General features: G+C 41.5%; 2 protein-coding genes across 2 annotated transcripts in view; one reads left to right on the top strand and one right to left on the bottom strand.

The window, feature by feature from the left end:
* Window positions 1–911, top strand: part of NPC1 (NPC intracellular cholesterol transporter 1) — a 28,374-nt gene extending 27,463 nt beyond the window's left edge. The window contains exon 25 of the mRNA XM_065627620.1: window positions 360–911. Within this exon, the coding sequence (XP_065483692.1) occupies window positions 360–439 (80 nt within the window). The 3' untranslated portion in view covers window positions 440–911. The remainder of the gene's footprint in view (window positions 1–359) is intronic.
* RMC1 (regulator of MON1-CCZ1) lies at window positions 875–17,523 on the bottom strand. The gene is made up of 20 exons (XM_065627622.1): window positions 17,178–17,523; window positions 14,431–14,507; window positions 12,904–12,988; window positions 12,411–12,467; window positions 11,274–11,360; window positions 9,905–10,045; window positions 8,162–8,265; window positions 7,602–7,691; window positions 7,392–7,497; window positions 6,404–6,515; window positions 5,186–5,230; window positions 4,699–4,752; window positions 4,097–4,225; window positions 3,645–3,751; window positions 2,841–2,960; window positions 2,607–2,684; window positions 2,339–2,443; window positions 2,184–2,252; window positions 1,820–2,045; window positions 875–1,062 (listed from the first exon to the last, which is right to left on the bottom strand). Exons 1-20 carry the CDS (start codon window positions 17,349–17,351, stop codon window positions 983–985), a joined length of 2,046 nt encoding a protein of 681 aa, XP_065483694.1. The 5' UTR covers window positions 17,352–17,523; the 3' UTR covers window positions 875–982.
* Window positions 17,524–21,872: the final 4,349 nt, after the last annotated feature.

Raw genomic sequence — 21,872 nt, 5'->3', positions numbered from 1 at the left:
CTTAACCTGGGGACAGGATGGTGGGTGGAAGCAACAAACCTGCTGTGGGACAGTGTTCCTGCATTTGCAGGAGTGATCTTGCTTTTTAGTAAGGATGGTCCAAATATTGTCCTCTTCAATTTGGGAATTCATGCCTACGGTGTAGTTTTTAAAAGCAGACTTTAAGCCTTATTTAAGGAGGTTAAGTGGGGATTCACCTGCTGCCCTTGCTGCTGCTGACAGCTATTAACAGCTGAGCAGAAGCATGTTTCTGAAGCAGCATTAACATAAAGCTGGACCTAGACTTGTGCATGCTTCTTGATGACCGACTGATCTGCTGTAATGTTGAGACTTTGTAATAACTCTTTTCTCTCACTCAGGCCCATCAGTAAATAAAGCTAAAATTCGTGCTGCACAAGAGAGGACCAGAGGTACAGAACGGGAGCGACTCCTCTTCTAGTTTTTAACAGTGTTCAGTGGACTCCATGAACTCTGGCTTAGGCCCAACTCTCTTAAGAACCAAAGTGCAGCAATGTTCTATGACATCACACTGTAACCATCACTGACTTGACTCCTGCACGGATTCAACTAGAAGATACCAGCTGCAGCTTTGGACATAGCTTTAAACTCAGGAAATGCTAGGTGTGGCTCACATAACAGTATTACTAAAACTTAGATGTGTTAACAAGATTACTGAAACACTTCTGTTTACAAGAGGTTTTTTTTTTCTTCTAGAAACCTAAACCAGCTGTATTGCAAGTTGAATAGTTTTTTTGAGGTGATGTGTAGGAGAATGGACTGCTAAACCACTGACACTAATTTTAAATGCAGGTCAATGCAATTTTTGTCTCTATTTTTAGGGGGAAGCCAACACAAGTTGTAATATTTTTAGTACTCTTTGCCAAAATGTCTTGTATATACTTTATTATAAAATAGCAATTTTGTAGTTCAAAAATCTACTTAAATGCAATAAATTAAGTTTATACATTTCAGTGGAAGTCTTTCAGAATGTTGTGGGCTTCATAAGAGCTTCTTCTCCAAAAACTTGTTTGAAGAAAGTGACATGTTCTTCACAGTGCTCACCTAAAGGGGGGGAATGCAAAATAGAAGTTATGTTATGTTAACTTTAAAACTCAAACTGAGAAGCAACACTGTGTACTTATGCTTAACCTCAGTTTAAAAGTACTAATTATTTAATGCTTTTGAGTAAAGGAGTTGAACAATTTTAAAGCAAGGGAATACTGAAGTGTCTCCAGTCCTTTGACAAGTATTCTTGTAAAGGAGCAGATGTCTGATAGAGTTCCTCTATCTAACCAGCAGATTTATATCCATGAGAGTTCTTTACTGTCAAGATGTGAGATCTTGGAGTGGCACTCTGTGCCGATAGGCTATCTGGTGATTAAGAACATGCTGTTGGTACAAACAGTTTAAATTTTTCTTTTTTTTTTTTTTTAAATGAGAGGAACTGTAGTGTAAAACAGGCCTTGGATTTTTGTGATCTGTGGAAAAACAACTGAACTCAAAGGTTTCTTGATCCAGTTCCTGGCTTTAGGAGAAAGCACTAATTAGAGATAAGGGCTTTACTAAACTAAGCAGTGCAAGCAACTGCAAGCCAAACAGGTTAGCTTAATCTGCAAGTTCTTTGGCTCAGTCTCTTCACTCCTGGGTGCAGTATACAAAGGAGTAAGACAACTTTGGAACTATGCCTAAAACTAAGCCTAAAATACAGACTAAAATGCACCAAGGGTTTTATTTTGTAATACAGACTCAGCTGGAGCAGAAGTGAAACAAGTCTTAGTTCTGCTTGCATAATGAGTATCTTGGTCTGCTTGTTGCTTACCTGGTGTGAAACTAGGGTTTCCTCGTAACCGCTGATTTCTTTGTTCAAAGAATCTGAATATCGTATAGAAAAGCATGTCATCTTCTGCTTGCTTTGCTGCGTCAAGGAATTTGCGGGCTGAAATGCTGTCGTGTCCTCCAATGCCCCTGATGAATCTCAAGGCAGCCAAAACTTGGTGTTTGGACAACAGAACTTCCACTATTTCATCATTTGCTGTAGAAAGTCTCTGTGAAGTCAATCACAGCTGTAAGACTTCTAACAAATGATTGAGATGCTAGTTAGTCACTTCAAGCTTGGTCAGGTAAGCTATTTGATAAGTCTAACCCACACATGACATGAAGTTACTATAGTATGAAATGCTTACTTTTAGCATGTCCAGAGAGAGCTGATGTGCGGGAGGGTAAATGCTTTCCAGGGACAGTAACAGACAAGCCTAGGGCAAAAGTAAGAAATAACCTTGAACTTCTGAAGACTTCCCACCTCCATCACTAGCTTATTGAAGTGCCTTGTCTTACATACCAAAGGCTTGGAGTCACTGAGCACATGGTACTGCAGAAACTGATGGAGCATGTAGAACAAGTTGTGTTGAACAAGGGTTTTGATGACCAGTTCATACAAGTAGTGCTGTGAATGCAGGAAGAAGACCATCAAAGGTAGGTCTCAACACCAGTCTTTACAATCTAGAAGGTAGTGTTGTATAGGACTTAAACACATGACTGAGACTGGTTTGAAACTGTAATTTCGTGGAGGTGATATACTTGGTATTTCATGTATGCAAGTCTTTTACCTGAACTGCAATCTGGAACTGGTTAAGCGAGCGAATGTACTCCATCAAGACTGCTATAGTGAACTTATGAGGTGCTTCCTGGACAAGAAACAAGTGTTAGGTGGAACTTGCATAGCTTCCCCCATTAATGACAACTCCATAAGAATGGGCATCAAAATACCCTAATCCTGATAATAAAGCCTTCCCCAGGCTATTTCAAGCAGTCAAGTTTGCTAGCACTTAACGTTAACTTACCTTCTTCTCTGTAAATACAGATAAAACATGTGTGTACATGTCAGACTGGTCAATGACCGCTTGAGTGCGGACTGGACGTTTCAGGAGTGGATTACTTCTACTCAGGCCTGCTTCTACCACCTAGAAGAAGAAAGCCTTTTTAAAAGAAAACTAGTGGTGTAGTACAGTTTTAGTCTCAGACTGTTTTTCCACGGGGAACATAATTATAAACATATTTTGTTACTACGCAAATTCACATCTGTGGTCAGGTAATACTAGATGCATTCTATTCAGTGTGGGCTTTCACATTAAAACTGCTTTTACAAGTTATATAAAAATGATGCTCCTATTTTAAGTCTCCAAGCCAAGAGATGAATCAATCTTACTATGTTGGCACAGGCATGCTGCTTTAGAAGGATTTTTAGCATGTGGCTGCACTAGGAGTTTTAGCAGAATTAAGGGCTGTATCTGTGCAGTGGTACAGTGTGCCATGAAATCAGTGGTTTGGAAATTATTTTGATAGTTATGGGTTCCAAGTTGCTTTTTAAGCTTTTACCCTCTTCCTGCTTTCAAGCACTGGGGTATGTTACTTGTCATACTGGAGATGAGCTATGCAGCATCTGCCACAGCAGAGCACTGAGTGGGAGTCTTGGTGCACCTTGCATAGTGGACCTTCTGCTGTGAGCCTGAGGCAGACAGGACCTCGGGGTAGGCCTGAATTCCCTAAGCAGGGAAGAGCAGGTATTTTGCCTTCACTGTGATGCAACGTGAAATGCAAATAGCATTGGCCTGTCTTTGTAAGCTGCTGTATCTAACATGGTTTACCATTGTATAGCTTTGCTCAGCTTCCAAGTACTTCTTATATTCATGATTCAGTTTGTCAAAAACAGTTGCAATCACAGACAGTGATCCCCTTTCTGGCTCACTAAGCACTGAAAAGATAAGAAAAAAAAAAGAGCTATGAGGAGAGATAATCAGGAGCTTAATGTTGCCTTTTTCAAAAGGTGATCTTTAAGCTTTATTCTAAATAAACACTTTCAGTCAGGTCAGATGTACTTAACTAAAGGAGTGGGGGAGAAGGAATTGAATTCTTTCATGTGGTTAAGTAATTCCTTTAAGAATGGTGACTGAGGGTAGTCTAGGTAAATGACATCTTACAGGACCAAGGTAGTTCCAGAGGTTATCTCAAATCTAAGAACAGCCCAGCTAACTTGTGTGAGCACTTATGAAAATGCAGTGTTGTACTTTCAAGATACAGACAAAACATGTGAACTTACTTTGAGAGCATACAGATAGGATAACCATTTTGCATTCTTTCCTTTGGAGAAGGAAATCCATTAGTTTTCCTTTATCTAACAAGAGGTTAACTACAGGTTCAAGTTTCACTTGAAGACTCCAGAGGTAACCTTGATTTGAAGGAGTAAAACAGAAGTGAATTTCCTTACACAGTATAGCCTAGGTATCCAACTTCTCCACCTTACATCTCAATTATGATTTATTTGCCTTCATCTATGTTTTAGAGCGGCATTACCCCAGAGAAGTTGTAGTAAAAATATGGTCATCTTCAGTTATGACTACCAAGAGTAGTCATCTTACTAGGTACAGCTGCTTAGTCATTGGTTTTAAGCTGCCTTGTGCACTGAGGGTAGAAACTATCCCCCTTTTGACACTAAGTATTGTTAGGGAATAGACTGCCTTAGCTTATTGAATTATTTGGCATATTGCCTCTTAGAGAACTTGTTTAGAAATGGCTTATATAGAGTTTACTCAGCATAAGTAAATTTGCTCAGCATAACTTCTGCAAGCTGTAAACCTTTGAACTTTCTGCTTCATTAAGTAAAAAAGGCTGCATAGTAGAGTCAGGCAGCTTGCCACTTACCTTCACTTGCACTGATGATAATATCAGGTTGAAAGACAATCCAAGAAGAAGAATCTAAATGTTAAAGTTCTAACATCCATAGTTAACACTGCTTCTAAACTTTTGCTACTAAATTCTCATTACTGTACTGAAGCAGATCCCATTAATGTCACTTAAACTTACTGTCACCTTTTCTTGTAAAAGGTCTTGAACCATATTCTTGGAATTACATCTTCAGTTCCATGGTGCACCTATTCAGTCCTTTCATATTTATTGGTCATTTGAAATGCACATATGGTATTGCGTTATACTAGATTTCCATATTTACAACTCGATGAAAGCATTACAGTCTCTTGGGAAGCATGCTCTTTTGTCTTAAAGTAAATATGCATAATCAGCTAAAGCCAGACTTAATGGGTCAAGGTAAGAAATGCTGGCTGCTTCTATGCTTGGTACATAGAATGAGGCTTTAGCAAGACTTAACACTTCTGGAGTATTGAAAGGATACAGAGTTTACATGGAACAGGAGATGGACTTGTCACAGAGGCTGGACCTACAGAAAAATTAACATCACGTGAAGAACAGTACTAGTCTGGCAGCTCTCCTACATGAACAAAATACAAACTGCAATCTTACACTGAAAAGGCAAGTATAGATTGTAATGTCTAGCAGTCATGTTACAGCACACAGGCAAAAGAGATATATCCATTTGTGTGAGAGAGATAATCTACATAGAAAATCTGACACTGGGAAGGCAAAGAAATTCTTCAACACGTGACTCTTTTGTTTTTCAGCTAAGTTAAACCATGCATGCAGAAGTATTCCATTTCTCTTACTATAATTCTACATAGGTTCCATTTGCTGTATTTATATGTAATCACATTAATTTTTTAAAAAGAGCAAGACTGGTTTGTACTTCTGATCCTAATCTTTGTTTAATACAAACCTCCACCTGCAGATTTCAGTCATACTTGCTATTAGTGACTTCACAATTCAGACGTTAGAGAGGTTTTATGGTGCAATTGTTCCTATAGAAGCATCTGCCTCTTCTGTAAAGAGAACCACACTGCTTTGCTGTATGTTACTGGAACTATGCTCAGACTATTTCTAGCTACTTCCAGCTTGAGCGTAATTATCTGCTATACTTCTAGGATGAGAATAGAAAGATAATCCAAGAAGAATCTAAGTGGTAAAGTCCTAATGTTGATCTTAAAGTTGCTTCTAAACTGCTCCTAAACTTGATTCTAGCTTAGATTATCTTTCAGCCTCTTTATGTTATTTAGGAATGGCTATGTAGCCATGATTTAAGCCAGAAAATCATGGAGTGCTTTTAAGTAGACACACAAGCTTTTATAGCTGGGGAAAAAAACCAAACCCAACACACATACCACAAAACAACCAAACAAAACCCATCACACCAAACAACTTTGCTTTTACAGTTCAAAGTACATGGGGAAGTATACATCTTAAACATCAACTCTTACTCTTCTGTAGTAGGCACAAGTTTGGAATGCATTTACACTCAATGCCTTATTACCTTCTTTCTTCTCTCACCCCCTCCTAAGTGTGTGTATATATATATAGTGTATATATAGTGTGTGTATATATATATAATAGAAATGTTAGTAACAAGCACCCTCAAAATTGAAACACTCTTGTATGCCAGCTGTTATATTTAGATAATCTTGGTAACAGTGTTAGGATATTTATTACATAGTAGTTTTACCTGCTACAGGTATTTGATAGGGTTGTATTGATCGAGGTGGAAGTACAAACTGATGGATTGTAGTAGACCCATCAAATTCTCCTTTTAGCTTGATGTCAAATATAACTGAAGTCTGCAATTGAGAAGAGGAATTACTATTCACAAATGTGAATTACCACCCATTTACATGTATTCAGGTCACTTTTCACTCTACCTTTCACTCTTGTTCAACTCAGGTCACTAATGCTTCTACTCAGTATGGACAACATTCTTATGGAAATTAGTTTCACTTCCAACGCTAATGAAACATGACTTCAATTAATGGTATCTACCCTATTTGGTCTGATTTTGTTTTCTGTATTTACACAGTCATGTTTACAGCTTGACCACAATGCTGGAGAATAAGTGCTCTGGGTAAAATGCTCAAGCGTAGAATTAACATGAATTATAACTGAAACATCAACTAACCACCCAAACAAGATAATGTGCTCCAGTTCTTGAAGCTGCCCAAGAGAAAATACAAGAAGCCAAAGTCTTTCCACAAGTTAAGAGCAAAGTACCATTTGAGCTTTACCACTGATCAAGCCTTGCTATTGAGACTACAAGCTAGCAAGTTTTACCTGTGCTACCATATGCATAAGATCATTTGTATTCATAGAAGTTTTTGCAGAACTGGGCCTTCAATAATTTAGTATCCAATTTAATTCTACCTCTTCATATAATGTCTTCAAAGTCTACACAGTGCAGCATCAGAATATCACAGGAAAGTGACAAGAAAAAAAGTGTATGAAAAAACAGGCAGTGGCAAAAACCCTTAAAATGCTAGCCCAACAAGGTAAAAGGATAAGTCTGAATCTCTTAGGCCTTTATGGGTTTATTCCTGTAAAGACTCTGGCTTTTGGAAAAGGTAAGCATATGCAAAAATACTTTCTAAAGCTAACAGCCATCATTATTAAAATCTGCCATAACTTTAGAAGTTGAAGTACAATATAATATAAATAAACCACACCTCAGTGTCCTGATGATGGACTACCACCAAGTTATCCACAACATTCAGTGCAAACTTTCCAGTTCTGTTCAGCTTTAAAATATGTGTCTTCTTACAAGAGCCCTCTCTATGGGAACAGATGAGAAGAACAGGTCAGTAAGCCTGTTTTAACTAGAAAAGCAGATGTCTCTTCACATGAATTGCCACTAATATTCTTCATTTTGTTCTTACCTTGGTAAGTGATAGAGGACCACTTCTGCTCCTGTACTATTGGAAGTCCTTGAGTGATGCCTCAAATAGAGAACATAAAGCTGCCCATATCTAATGAGACAACAGGATTAAAGCATTAGTTTCAAGTAAGAGCTCTACCAGTCTGTTAGAGCCATACATTTAATCCTAAAAGAACAGATGTGAGATTACCTAAGTCAAGTGATCAATTAATTAAAAGTGAAAGACTAAAAGAGCACTCGGTAAATCACAATGCATGGCCTACTCATGCAAGTTAGGCATCTAAGAACTCTACCAACACATCAGTTCAAAAATGAAGCATTCTAAAAATTTCTCTACTAACAAAGAACAATTTCATGTGAGACTTCCCAGTTAGCTTCCCCTCCCCACCTTGCCCCAAAAGAGTTGTTGAGATGCTTTGTTCAAGGCAGTAACTGAAGCACCTTAAAGCAGTAGTACTGCTAAAACAAGAAACAAGCGCAACCATGTTAATGTTCTTGTCTTCTCTCATCCCCAAAACTGTCACACTGCTCCATGAAATGCTTGATTGGTTAGATACATACATTGTAGCCATAGCAATGTCTCTTTCAGAAAGGCTGAGCTTGGAGGATTTGGGTGCTGCTGGTAACTCAATTTCAAATTTTGATAGTTTTGACATTGTTCCACTCTGTTAAACAGGAAAAAAAAAAAAAAAAGAAATCCATTGTTAAGACTCCAAACAGAAAGGTCTCATACTTGACCTTTAACCAAAGGCTGCATCAATAGCACCCCCATGAGGTGAAGGATGGTGATGGCTGAAAAGAAAAAAAGGGTTAGACACTTTTTTCCTACTGTGATCCTAAACACATCCTTCCAGTATTCTAATTTTAGCAGCTTTATCATCTTGATTTTATAACACCAGCTTCAGCTAGCAAAACATTTCAATTTTAATTAAGTCAAGATGAATTTGCATGCAGATCCCATTTACAGTTGATCTCAAACAGCGGTTCTCTTAACCTCCTTTATCAAAACATATGCTCCAACTTTTAAATAAGTGCTTACTGGGAAGGGGAAAATATCAGTATGTCCTGCCAGTCACAATCTCCTTTCATTCCTGCTAACTCCAGAATCTGCATTACACTCAGCATATTCCTGCTCCCACCCAAGCTTTCCTCTCTCCTCTTCCTCTTTTCCTAAAGAATTTATATTCAAGCAAGTTTTCAGAGTTTCTGAAACTACTTCTGCAATTCACTTCCCATTCTCATTAACTCATTCCTGAGTGTGAAGTGTAAACACTACAGAAGTCTGCCCTTTGCTAGAGCTCTATTTTCAAAGATTATTTTAGTACAGTCCCATTTTCCATGAAATCTTTAAAGGTTACTTTCTGAACACAAAATTATTTAGCTTCAAGCTACAACTTGATGCAAAACGTTAAGGAGGGAGAAGCATGACCTAGGTCCTTAAAAATAAAGCTGTGAGAGGCTAGTAAGTTCCACCTCGCCACCTAAGAGAACATCATTTCAGGACAGACCCTACGCAAGATTAAACCAGGAAACCCATTTGAATAAGCTTCTTTTTAATCTCTTCCCTTAGACTACCAGAGAAACCTTCCTAATCCCTTGAGAGAAGGAAGACGAACTCTGTAGTTATTTTACTCATTTTTTTAAAACATCTTACTGCATGATTAACTCAAAACAGATTCTAGCTTTTACTACACACTTTTTCTAAGCCAAAAAGAAAAATATTTTCCCAGTAACCTTAAGTGTTATCCACAGGGAAGAACATTATGAGAAATAAATACTGTAAAAAAGCCCTCTAATGCTTGGGACAACAGCTGTTTCTTCAGTGCTGCCTTTTTTCTTTCTTTCAAATTCATCCACTCACATTTGGAAGGTGGTTGTTATGAGCACAAGTGAAAGGCCCTTAATTTTTCTTTATTACCACACTACAGAGTGCAAATGCCCATAGTTAAATTAAATAATATACCCTTCTTTAAGTGAAAAATAAAGATCTCTTGAAAGATATTTAAGTTGTCAAATACTGGGTCACTAATTTTTTTTTTTCTCCTTTCTCAAGGTCAACTGTCCAACTGGACACACCTCTTTCCAAAGAAGACATAAGAAAGAGCGCATTACTTAATTTTAAGCCATCACCTAGGAACTGCCTTATATATTTTTGCTTTGTGCTTTGCTTATTGTCGTATAAGGATGTGAACACATGCACCTCTTGGAAGAAATCCAGGAAAAGCAACAGAATATTTGAACAAAGCAGCAGCCTAAAAAAACCAGAAGCACACAAAATGAAAAGTGTGGAACACATGTCTTTACCTTGAAATAGAACGGCTGCAGGACGTTGCCAAGAACAGTGGTCGACAGAAGAATAACAGAGCTCTCTGGACAATACATGTACCAGTTGACATTAATACTCTGATTCTTCAGAAGTTTTAAACTTCGTTTCTCTGGTAATACCTGGAAACAAGGGATATTAGCGTTATAGTGCCATCAGGATTCCACAGCATCAATGGTACTACACAGTAGCTAGGACTGTTAAGCAAGAAACAGTTAAGTGTTAGGGCATTTGCAGCGCGAGAATTAAAAATCAGAAACCTGACAATTACAGCTTAGTCCCCAATTTACTATAGCTAAGGAAATGCACATCAAATTCTCCTCAAATGCTAATGAGCAGAAAGGTGCTGTGTCTTGCCCCTCATCCAGGTCTGGGTATAAGTTCTGTCCATAACAAAGAAAACAACTAGCTTTACACAACTAGTCAAGTTTTTATAAAAGTTATTACAATATCTCTGCTGCCTTCACTCCCCAGCTTCCTTAGTCTTTTAAGAACTAAGATAGTACATAAATTGATTATCTTCATTTAAATTTATTATCTTCATTTTGAGGGCTTAAATAATTATCTCCAAAAATATACTTATTTGATTTGATCCTTTGACCTGCAGGGTTGACATTCATGATCCTTTTAGGTGCCAAATGTATTTTTCCTCTCAATTAGCAGGAAATAATGCTGCTTTTTCAGTTACTTTCTTTAGTACTAGTTACTAGTAAGAGTAATTACGTGAAACACCATGTCTTAGCTCCAGGACCAGAACTATTGGGAAGCGCACAACTTTGGAGGAAGCTCATAATATCTCTCATCATGAATGTCAGAAAGGGCTATTCATTCACTAGGTTTCTTAAAAGCGTATGCTAAAGTAATTAGACAAACACAGAGGAAATCAGACAATGAGACTAACACAGGAGCAAGCTGCCAATTTGCAGAAAGATGTCACTATCTAGTAAATTATTTGTTCTTTGCTGCATTGTAAGCATGCACACATCCTCCCCAATGCCAATTTGTTTTGCATTAAGTGATACTTCACATTAGATTTAGATACTCATTTCCATACAAGCCAAGAGCATTTACTAATCTAGAGTTCTCAAGGCTTGATTCAGTACTCCTTTATACAGGGCCTTTGTTAGCTGTGCTAAATAACCTGTTAATGATTAATTCCCTCTGCCCCAAAAATGTATTTCTCTCAAAGAAAAATAATTATAATCTACAAAAAAACCAGCAGAATTTATATTTTTGTTTTAGTAGTGCACTTTCTCAATTAGAGAGTTAGAAGAAAGGAATTAAAAAATACTGTCACAAATTTACATTTTCAAATCTCTAAATATGTCCTACAGGAGTAATTTGTATTACCTGGTACAATTCGATTCCTTGATCTGTGATGAAGACAATTTCTGTAGAACTTGTCCAGCAGAATCCTAAAATATTGGCATTCTTTGTCTTTTAACAAACAAGCAAACAAACACGCTTTTACTTGGAAAAAATGAACTATTCAGATATGCTAATATTACTAAATGAAGAACGTGGGATCAAGGGCAATTCAGTTATCCAAACACTGGAGTTAACGCTTTTGGCCACCCAGCATGCATCAGCTACTTTTGTTAAGACTCATAAAACTATGTATTGACACAACTACTGTAGGATTTTGGGCAGCGTGTAAGATTTACAAGTTTATTACACAGTCAGATTTTATTTATACAGCCAAGTTCTTCTGGTCCAAATCACGCTGCCAATTCAACCAATTCCTGACATGAAAAGACGGTTCCTTCTGTGGACAGAAATCAAAAACTAAGTGGACATATTTGCAGTGACTTGACTCAGAACACTACCATAAATGCTTTGCTAGAATGGTTTACTCAAACACATAATCCTGAACAACAAAGCAGAGAGTGCTTTAGCTTTCAAGTCTACAGGAATAAAGGGATCTGTGCAAATCAGATGTTTAGCAACTTATTTTAGCATTCTATTACCCCAAAATGTAATTTATCTTAGTTAGAAGTTGGAAAGTACCAAACAATGACAATGGTACTTGTTTCTCATTTAAAAAAATCATCAAAAAAACTAGAAGGGTTGTTTAAAAATACCAAACATAGTCTGCAAAATAGTAATATCTTATCATCACTGATCAGTGAAATCAGGGTAAAACCTCCACATTAACATATCTGGCATTTGTATAATTACTGTCCACTGGTTTTGTATCATCAGCACTTTGTCTCTCCTCTCCTTCCCCAACCTTGACTTTTGTTGCCTCCACAGCATTTCCAATCCTTTCTAGGAAAGAAAGTGACTGGACCAGGAAGTTTTTAATGCTATTGTTAATACCTGTTTGTTTACCTCAATTCAGATGGATAGTAGCGACTACATATCTCATTTACTTCATGTTAGTGTTTTGGAAGGTATCCCAATGAGTTCTCTTGTAGAGTAGAGGCCACCAGCGTAAGTAACATTAGAGTTTCACTTAAGCATATAAGTTTTGGACATTTAACTTACCTTACATTCCTGTGTATACTCTAGCTGAGGGCTATCTGGAATAAAATTCAAAAAATCCTGCAAAAATGCCCATGAAGTATGTTAGCAATTATGATGCGCAAACGAGATACATAAATAGACACAAGAGAATAGATATTAGTTTATCAAATTGTTTTGGTTTAAATATATAGACACAAGAGAATTGATATTAGTTTATCAAATTGTTTTGGTTAAAATATATAGAAGAAAAAATTACTATATTCCACTTCACCCCTGCCAGGGAATTCTTTACAGAAGTTGGCTCCCCCACACTTTTTCTTAAATGATGACACTAGCAAGACAACAATGTTGCCTGTTCAGCCTCTCAGCATGACAGTGGAATTTTCACTACAGCTGTTATTAGCCATCAGTCCTCTTGAACATTTGTCTCAGGCTTTTACTCTGGTACTGTCAGTATTAATAGAAGATTTCCAGCTCCAGTTCCCTGTCTATCTGCAGGGCGTAGGTTTCTTACCACACTCTTCAAAGTTCTCTGTACAGCCAGTATCTTGTTCCCCAAGGAAAACTTGATGCACTTCACTTCTCCTTTGTCTTCCATCCTATACAGAAAGAAAAAGAAGTTATGGAAGTATCATCTAAAATAGTTTCCCCCAGAACTCTGTAATATACCCTCAAAAAGACAATGATCGGGGGGGAAAGTGTAATGCAAATGCTTTTGTATACAACACGAGTGTTGCCAGACAATTACAGGATTCAAAACTCAGACTGGAGATAAAGGCAGTTCATTCTTCAGAAGTCCTGCACATATCTGTTACAGAAACATAGCTAAGGCTGCACAAATTAGCACCTGAAGTTACTACAAATGCTCAGCTCTGTTGGCCTATGATGTGGAATCGAAAGACTGTGGGACTACTCAAATCTGTGTTCTCAGTTCTGTCTCAGTGAGCCTGGAGCTCTGTGACACTCACCAACATCCTGCAATCGGGTCCTTTACTTCCAGAACTACTGCTAATCGACACCAGCCCACTTGCCTCCCCATTAGGACACACACTTTAAAAGAATTTCTGATGTTAAAGGGGGAGCGAGGCTACTTTCACACTACTTGAAAGAATAAAAAATGTATTCTTACCAAACAAGCATCAGTACAATTGGCATGAATAAAGTAGTACTACTTCCAGTATGCATTATTAAGTCCAGACAAAGAGAGAACTAGATAGTCAGGCAGAAAAATTGTGGAACCTACTGAAGTTCACTGAGTATTCTCTCAGGATTTGTGACAAAGGTAGTCCAAAAAAAAGTCAAATAAAACCAGCAACTTTCAGGATAGGCCCTATGTAATACCTGACAGATCACAGTAAACACACTTTGAATGCAAATTGCTTTATCCATATGCGGATTGAAGCCACCTTCGAGCAAAAGAATTTTTCCTTACATATGGACAGCAGAGTGCAAAGAGCCATTGCTCTTAACAGAGGCATATATAAAATAGTTTTCTAAAGATAAAGTTTCATTGGAAGTACTGCTGTCCAATTCTGAAAAAACCTCCCACATTTCAATAAAAAATGGAAGATATAAAAGACAATTTAGATTAAACAAGAAACAATGCAAGAAACGTAGGGAACACTGTGCTTGAATCATAGGCATAAAATTCAAAAATTACAGTTCTCTACACATTTAAGTTTACTTCATTTTGTTTAACTTGCTAAATAGCATCCTTGAAGAAGTTATTGCTGTTGTAGGAATCACCAGTTTGAATCTCCATATTCTACTACATGCATAGCATGTTTTAATAAAGCATTGCTGTTAAAAAAAAAAAAAAAAAAAAGCCACAGCCTAATAACTTCCCCCCCCGGAAGACTATAAATTCATGAGGGCAAAGCATGCCATCTTAATTACAAAATTTTGTCTAAGAAAAAAAAATCAAAATATGATCACAACTGCTTGTAAATTTTACGCCTAAACTGTAGTATATCAGTATTAAGTACCATGTAATTTTAAGACTACAGAATTCCATCCCAAGACAAAGATAAAGGTGCCTTACCTGAAGGAAATGGGATTTTTATCCTCCAAACCTTTAACGACAACTCCTGTAGCTCCTCCAGATCGAACAGCAAAAACCTATTTAAAAAAAAAGTGTTTTGAACACATTTGTAGTTTATTAAAAATCATAACCCCTTAACATGCTTTCTTTTCTATAAGCCACACCTTTAATTTTTTTACTAGACATCGTTTTTGTTCTTGTACAGATCTGCCAGCTCATACTGAGATTCAGTAAGTAACCAATTCCTTTCTCTGGAGCTCCAAGTTTAATTGGAGTTTGGAGTTGACAGGTTTACAATGGTACTGTAACAGTCTTGTAGGCATATTCTGAACTACTGGGCACATTAAAACAGTAAAAGTCTGTATAAGCTCTCCTTTTTAATTTTTTTTTTTAATATATTCTTATTTTCCTAAGTCAGGTACTGGCACAAGTATCTGAGACATCAGGGCATTGTTTAAAACAAAATCAGTTTGCGGACTGGGAAGCAGCGTAACTCAGTGACCCAGAAGCTTTCTCTTGTCAGAACACGTTCTTAGATAGGAATAGTTTAATAATAATCTGCAGTTTTATCTGTACCTGAGAAGTTTCAGCCGACTTGCACTAATAACTTAAAGAATTCCTTTAGCACAACGGCACATACATATGTATAAAACCTGCAAGAGCTATATGGCTTATTGAGCTGGAATAAGGTAACATTAAAAAAGTTATGCTCTTACAAATTATAACTGGCTTAGAAAAAGAAAGTCAGGCAGATGCCTTATTTGTACTCATTGTACATGTAGAAGCACTAGACAAGACAGATCTGCTCTCAGAATAACAGATAAATTGTTTGATTACATTAGGTATACTACTGGTGCAGCATGCTCGTGCAGAAATACAGGTGTCAAGACTATAAAATGCAAACAAGTCCACAGCCTTACCAGAATGACAAATACTTAGTTTAACTACTTCTAATATTGATGTAGATAGAAAATGAAGGCAAAACTGTCTTAATCTTTGTGAGGTGAGAAGACAGCATGGACAGATCTCTCAGAAGGACGTTCATCTGAGAAACAGTCATTGGTTAAAAATGGTTTAGAGACACACCAGAAATGGAACAATTTTAAAGTAGCAAAAGACCACAGAGAATTAAATTTCAGCTTTAGTTGAAAATAAGTTTCTTTCAAGCGAACTCTTAACAACTAGTTTCTGTGTAGTTACGTCACATCCACACTATGATACAGTGTCTCCTGGCAGGCATGTTTAAGTAATCTTAATTCAACTTGCCCTCAAAACCTAAGTAAAGGATTATGGTTTATAAAGAGAAAGGACACCACTAATTCTGAACAGAGTGCAATAGCAAGAAACACATCCCAGAAATACTCGCCCATCTCCAAATATACCACTAATCATGTCCACACCTCACATGGTGAATCATGACATTTATATGGATAATAAAGCTTGAATGTTTCAATTCTGTGAATGCTGAGATCACAGAATAGTTACAGAAATTAGACAGCGAAACATATCCACATCTATATAAGCTTCATGAGAGACTGTGGATCTTTGAGTTATACTGAGTTGAATACTCAGAAGCCCACAGAGATATTTAAGGTGAAACACGCTTAAAAGAACAAAAGCCAAGAAACAAAAAGCAAAGCATTGACTCAGGTCTGAGCCACAAGTAAAGCTTCAAGTATTTATTTTTATGAATATACTGAACTTTAAGAATTTAAAAAGGAAAAAAAAAAAATCAGAGAAATGAAGTGACACACTGAAATGACATAGTCTGTCAGTAATGTTGGGACATTTGGAACAGAAAGAAAGAGCGCTGACTCTGAAGAATTACAGGAAGACAGCAGTGAAAATAAAGGCTGGTGAAATTCAACCTAATAAATCTATGTTGATGCATTTGAGGAAAAAAAAGTTACTACCATCTCTAGCAAGATGACGGGTTCTGAGCCAGCACCCAACAGCACGACCTCGCACCATAGCAGTACCACAGAAAGAGAACAACCAGCCTCATCTCAGCAGCCGAGGAAAGGGGACAAAACCAGCCCCTGGCATGAGCCTCCAGGCCCCTCTGCTCGGAGAGGCAGCCGAGCAGCAGCGGGAAAGGCTGAGGCAACGGGCCCGAGGCCGCCACTCCAGCCCGGAGGCGGTGTCCAGGAGCCGCCGGCCGCTCGCTCACCCCGGCCGGCTGGGGGCTCGGCACCGGCACAGGGCAGCGCTCTGCCCTCACCCGGCCCCGGGAGAGAGGGCAGGGAGGAGGGTGGGGGGTCGCGATACGGTCGCGATACTGAGGAAGCTTGGAGGAGACTGAGACTGACTAATGTTTATAAATATGTAACGGGTGAGTGTCACGAGGATGGAGCCAGGCTCTTCTCGGGGACAACCAATGATAGGAAGGGGCAACGGGTGCAAACCGGAACACAAGAGGTTCTACTTAAATATGAGAGGAAACTTCTTCACGGTGAGGGTGCCGGAACACTGGAACAGGCTGCCCAGGGAGGTTGTGGAGTCTCCTTCTCTGGAGACATTCAAACCCCGCCTGGACACCTTCCTGTGTAACCTCACCTGGGTGTTCCTGCTCCGGCGGGGGGATTGGACTAGATGGTCTTTCGAGGTCCCTTCCAACCCCTGACATTCTGTGATTCTGTGACAACACCGTGGGTCGACGAGCACCCCCCCCGGGCGGCCTGTCAGGACGGGCAGCGCGGCCTCCCGCCGCCCCCGCGGAGAGCGCCCGCTGCCGCCGCCGCGCCCACCTGCTTGTTGGCCTCGTCGAAGAAGACGCAGTTGACGGCGTTGGCCTTCTCGAAGTGCACGGGCCGCGAGCACAGCGCCAGGTAGCAGCCGCCCTCCGCGGGCCTCGCCCGCCCGTCTCCTCCTTCAGCTCCTCCCGCCGCTTCTTCCTCCCCCGCCGGCGGCTCGCGGCTCATGGCGGCGGCTCGAGCCACCCGGCGCTAAACGGTCCCCAACGAACACCTCTCGCCGCCCGGCCGGCCGCTTCCTGTTTACACTCCCCCCGCACGTGACGCGAGGCCGGCCCTGCCTTAAAGGCGCAGGACGCGGCGGCACCGGCCGCAGGAGAGCGCGCGGGGGGAACGCGGCTGCCGGCGGCCCCGGGCTGACAGAGCCCCGCCCCGCGCCGCCCCGCCCTCGGGCGCGCGGGGGGCGGGGCATTACGGGTCCCCGCCCACTCCGCCCCTCCCTTCGCGGCCCCGGTTCGCCTGCGCGGGAGGCGGCGCTTCCGCGTCATGAGGCGGCCCCGTGTGTCGGGCTGCGGCATGGGGCTTGTTGCGGGCCGGTGTCGGGAGCCAGAACTCGCCCGGAGGGAGAACGAACCTCCTAACGAGGCCGGAACGGCAGCGCGGGGCCTGCGCGGGGCGGCGCCGCTTCCAGCCGCAACCTGGAGCCGCGGGTTCGATACCGCCCTGCAGCGCAATGTCACGCTGAAATCCTTCCCTGTACCTGGGAAAGGCCTCAGGGACAGCCGGTGGCTTTGGTAGGAAGGAAAATACTTACAGTGGGACATGCCATACAGGAGGTAAATACAGTTGACCCAACCTTTTATAGTGTTTTCTCAAAAAAAAACCCACGCAAAAAACTTTAAGTGGGAGGAGGAAGCAACTGCCTCACCACGCTGCCTTAACTTGCTCTTTGCCTCATCAGGACTGAAAGGCAGACGCTATTGATTATTGATACTGGTTTTGTGCATGAAACTGCTTTTTAGTGGCCATGGTTATAAAATAGATCGGAAAGGGAAATTAAACTCATACTCTGCAAACAGTCCTTATTTCAGTAACAGTATTAATAAAGCATTAATGAAGTTAAAGTCTGGGTTGCTTCTCAGCATTTATGCTTCTTGTTTGTGTTTTACTTTGAGCAATAAACTAGCAAAGTTATGGGGTTTTTTGTTGATGATGCACTGGCTAATGCCTGAGTTCACTAGTTGCAAAACCTACAGTATAATTTGGAAATTGTGTGAGAACATAATCAATTACATATTTGTTTATTTGCTATCAGGTTCAGAAAGCGAAATGAAAGAAATAAAAATATGTGGGGGAGGGGAAAGGGGGAAATGATACCAAATTACAAGTCTTCAGATTAGACCAGAGTGGCACAACTTAGTACAGGAGAAAGACAAATTTAATTACCAGATACTGACACAGTATCACACAAACATCTGCTTGCTGACTTGTGACTCAGTCCAACTGCAATAATTTCACATCAGACTAGAGAAACTCAAGTCACAACTAGGAATTGCAACAAGCTATTTGTTCTGCAGAACAGGACCCCCATGTGTGACCAAACAATTCTATGTTAGCTAGAAAGGGCAAGTATTTCCAGAGCTATTAGAGTACAGAATCACAGAATGTTAGGGATTGGAAGGGACCTCGAAAGATCATCTAGTCCAATCCCCCTGCCAGGGCAGGAACACCTAGGTGAGGTTACACAGGAAGGCGTCCAGGCGGGTTTTGAATGTCTCCAGAGAAGGAGAATCCACAACCTCCCTGGGCAGCCTGTTCAAGTGTTCCGTCACCCTGACTGAGAAGAAGTTTCTTCTCAAATTTAAGTGGAACCTCTTGTGTTCCAGCTTGAACCCATTACCCCTTGTCTTACTGTTGGTTGTCACCGAGAAGAGCCTGGCTCCATCCTCGTGACACCCACCCTTTATATATTTATAAACATTGATGAGGTCACCCCTCAGTCTCCTCCAAGCTAAAGAGCCCCAGCTCCCTCAGCCTTTCCTCATAAGGGAGATGCTCCACTCCCTTAATCATCTTTGTGGCCCTGCGCTGGACTCTCTCCAGCAGTTCCCTGTCCTTCTTGAACTGAGGGGCCCAGAACTGGACACAATATTCCAGATGCAATCTCACCAGGGCAGAGTAGAGGGGGAGGAGAACCCCTCTCGACCTACTAACCACCCCCCTTCTAATACACCCCAGGATGCCATTGGCCTTCTTGGCCACAAGGGCACAGTGCTGGCTCATGGTCATCCTGCTGTCCACCAGGACCCCCAGGTCCCTTTCCCCTACACTGCTCTCTAACAGGTCATTCCCCAACCTATAATGGAACCTGGGGTTGTTCCTGCTCAGATGCAAGACTCTACATTTTTCCTTGTTATATTTCATTAAATTTTTCCCCGCCCAACTCTCTAGCCTGTCCAGATCTCGCTGGATGGCAGCACAGCCTTCTGGCGTGTCAGCCACTCCTCCCAGCTTGGTGTCATCAGCAAACTTGCTGATAGTTCACTCAATTCCCTCATCCAAGTCATTGATGAATATATTCAACAGTATTGGTCCCAGAACTGACCCTTGAGGCACTCCACTAGATACAGGCCTCCAACCAGACTCTGCCCCATTGACCACGACTCTCTGGCTTCTTTCCTTCAGCCAGTTTGCAGTCCACCTCACTACCCGATCGTCCAGTCCACACTTCCTCAGTTTTGCCGTGAGGATGCTGTGGGAGACGGTGTCAAATGCTTTGCTGAAGTCAAGGTAGACCACATCCACTGCTCTGCCATCGTCAATCCACCTTGTTACGTCTTCATAAAAGGCTATGAGGTTGGTCAAACACGACTTCCCCTTGGTGAAGCCATGTTGACTGTCCCTGATGACCCTCTTATCCTTGATATGTCTTAAGATGGCACCAAGGATAAGGTGTTCCATCACTTTCCCAGGGATGGAGGTGAGGCTGACCGGTCTATAGTTGCCCGGGTCCTCCTTCTTGCCCTTTTTGAAGACCGGAGTGACATTTGCTTTCCTCCAGTCCTCAGGCACCTCTCCCGTTTCCCAAGACTTGGCAAAGATGATGGAGAGCGGTCCAGCAATGACTTCAGCCAGCTCCCCCAGCACCCGCGGGTGCATCCCATCTGGACCCATGGATTTATGGATGTCCAGATTGCTTAATTGCTCCCTAACCCAGTCCTCATCAACTGAGGCAAACTCCTCCATTGCCCTGCCTTCCTCTGGGGCCTCAGGGGTATGGGGCTCCTCAGGACAGCCTCCGGCAGAGTAGACAGAGACAAAGGTGGCATTCAGTAATTCTGCCTTCTCTGTATCTTCTGTCACCAGGGCACCCACCCCATTCATCAGTGGGCCTACATTGCCTCTGGTGTTAGTTTTATCTGCCATGTATTTGAAGAAGCTCTTTCTGTTGTCCTTGACCCCTCTCGCCAGGTTTAACTCTAAGGAGGCCTTAGCTTTCCTAGTTGCCTCCCTACATCCTCTGACAACAGCCTTATATTCTTCCCAAGTGGCCAGCCCCTCCTTCCATGATTTGTAAACCCTCCTCATCCACTTGAGCTTGCCCAGCAGTTCCCTGTTTAACCACGCAGGTCTCCTGGCTCCCTTCCTTGACTTCCTGCGCGTCGGGATGCTCTGATCTTGATAGAAGCTGTCCCTGAATGTTAACCAACTATCTTGAGCCCCTTTACCTTCAAGCAGCCTTGCCCACGGGATTTCCTCCAGCAATTGTTTGAACAGGCCAAAGTCGGCCCTGCTGAAGTCCAGGGTTGCAATTCTGCTCGGTATTCTGCTCCCACCACAGGAGATTCTGAACTCCACCATCTCATGGTCGCTGCAACCAAGGCAGCCCCCCACCTTTACTGCTTCAACCAGACCCTCCTTGTTAGCGAGGACGAGATCCAGCAGCGCACCTCTCCTAGTCGGCTCCTCCACCATTTGCATCAGAAAGTTATCGTCAATGCACTGGAGGAACCTCCTAGACTGAGGCTGGCTGGCTGAGTAGTCCTTCCAGCAAACATCAAGGTAGTTAAAATCCCCCATAACAACCAGGGCCTGTGACTGTGAGGCCACGCTCAGCTGCCCGCAGAAGGCCTCATCAACTTCCTCACCCTGATCTGGTGGCCTGTAATAGACTCCCACAACAGTGTCACCCCTGCCAGCCTGCCCCTTAATTCTCACCCACAGACTCTCAACTCGCTCCTCAACCGCACCTGGACAGTACTCTATACATTGTAGCTGCTCTCTCACTTAAAGAGCAACTCCACCACCATGCTTGGCTGGCCTGTCTTTCCTGAGAAGGACATAGCCATCCATGACCACATTCCAGTCATGTGAGCTGTCCCACCATGTCTCTGTTAATGCCACCAGATCATAATCTCCTGACCGAACGCAGGTTTCTAACTCCTCCTGCTTATTCCCCATGCTGCGCGCATTGGTGTACAGGCATTTCAGGGAGCGAGCCGAGTACACTGATTTCACCCTAGGGGCCTGAGGGGCCTCTCGGTCTTTATCGATTCCAGCATGCTGCCCCACTGATGCAAGCCCAGCTACAACCCCATCCCCCTTCAAATCTAGTTTAAAGCCCTCCAAATGAGCCCTGCTAATTCCTGTCCCAGCATCCTTTTACTCCTGTGGGATAAACCTTTCCCACCTTTACCTTAAAGTTTGTAATTTTTTACAAAATAAAAAGTTCTTTGCGTGTTAGCCGGA

This window comes from Caloenas nicobarica, chromosome 2, assembly GCF_036013445.1.
Source record: "Caloenas nicobarica isolate bCalNic1 chromosome 2, bCalNic1.hap1, whole genome shotgun sequence".
Taxonomy (NCBI): Eukaryota; Metazoa; Chordata; class Aves; order Columbiformes; family Columbidae; genus Caloenas; species Caloenas nicobarica.
This window is presented reverse-complemented; position numbering and strand designations above follow the sequence as displayed.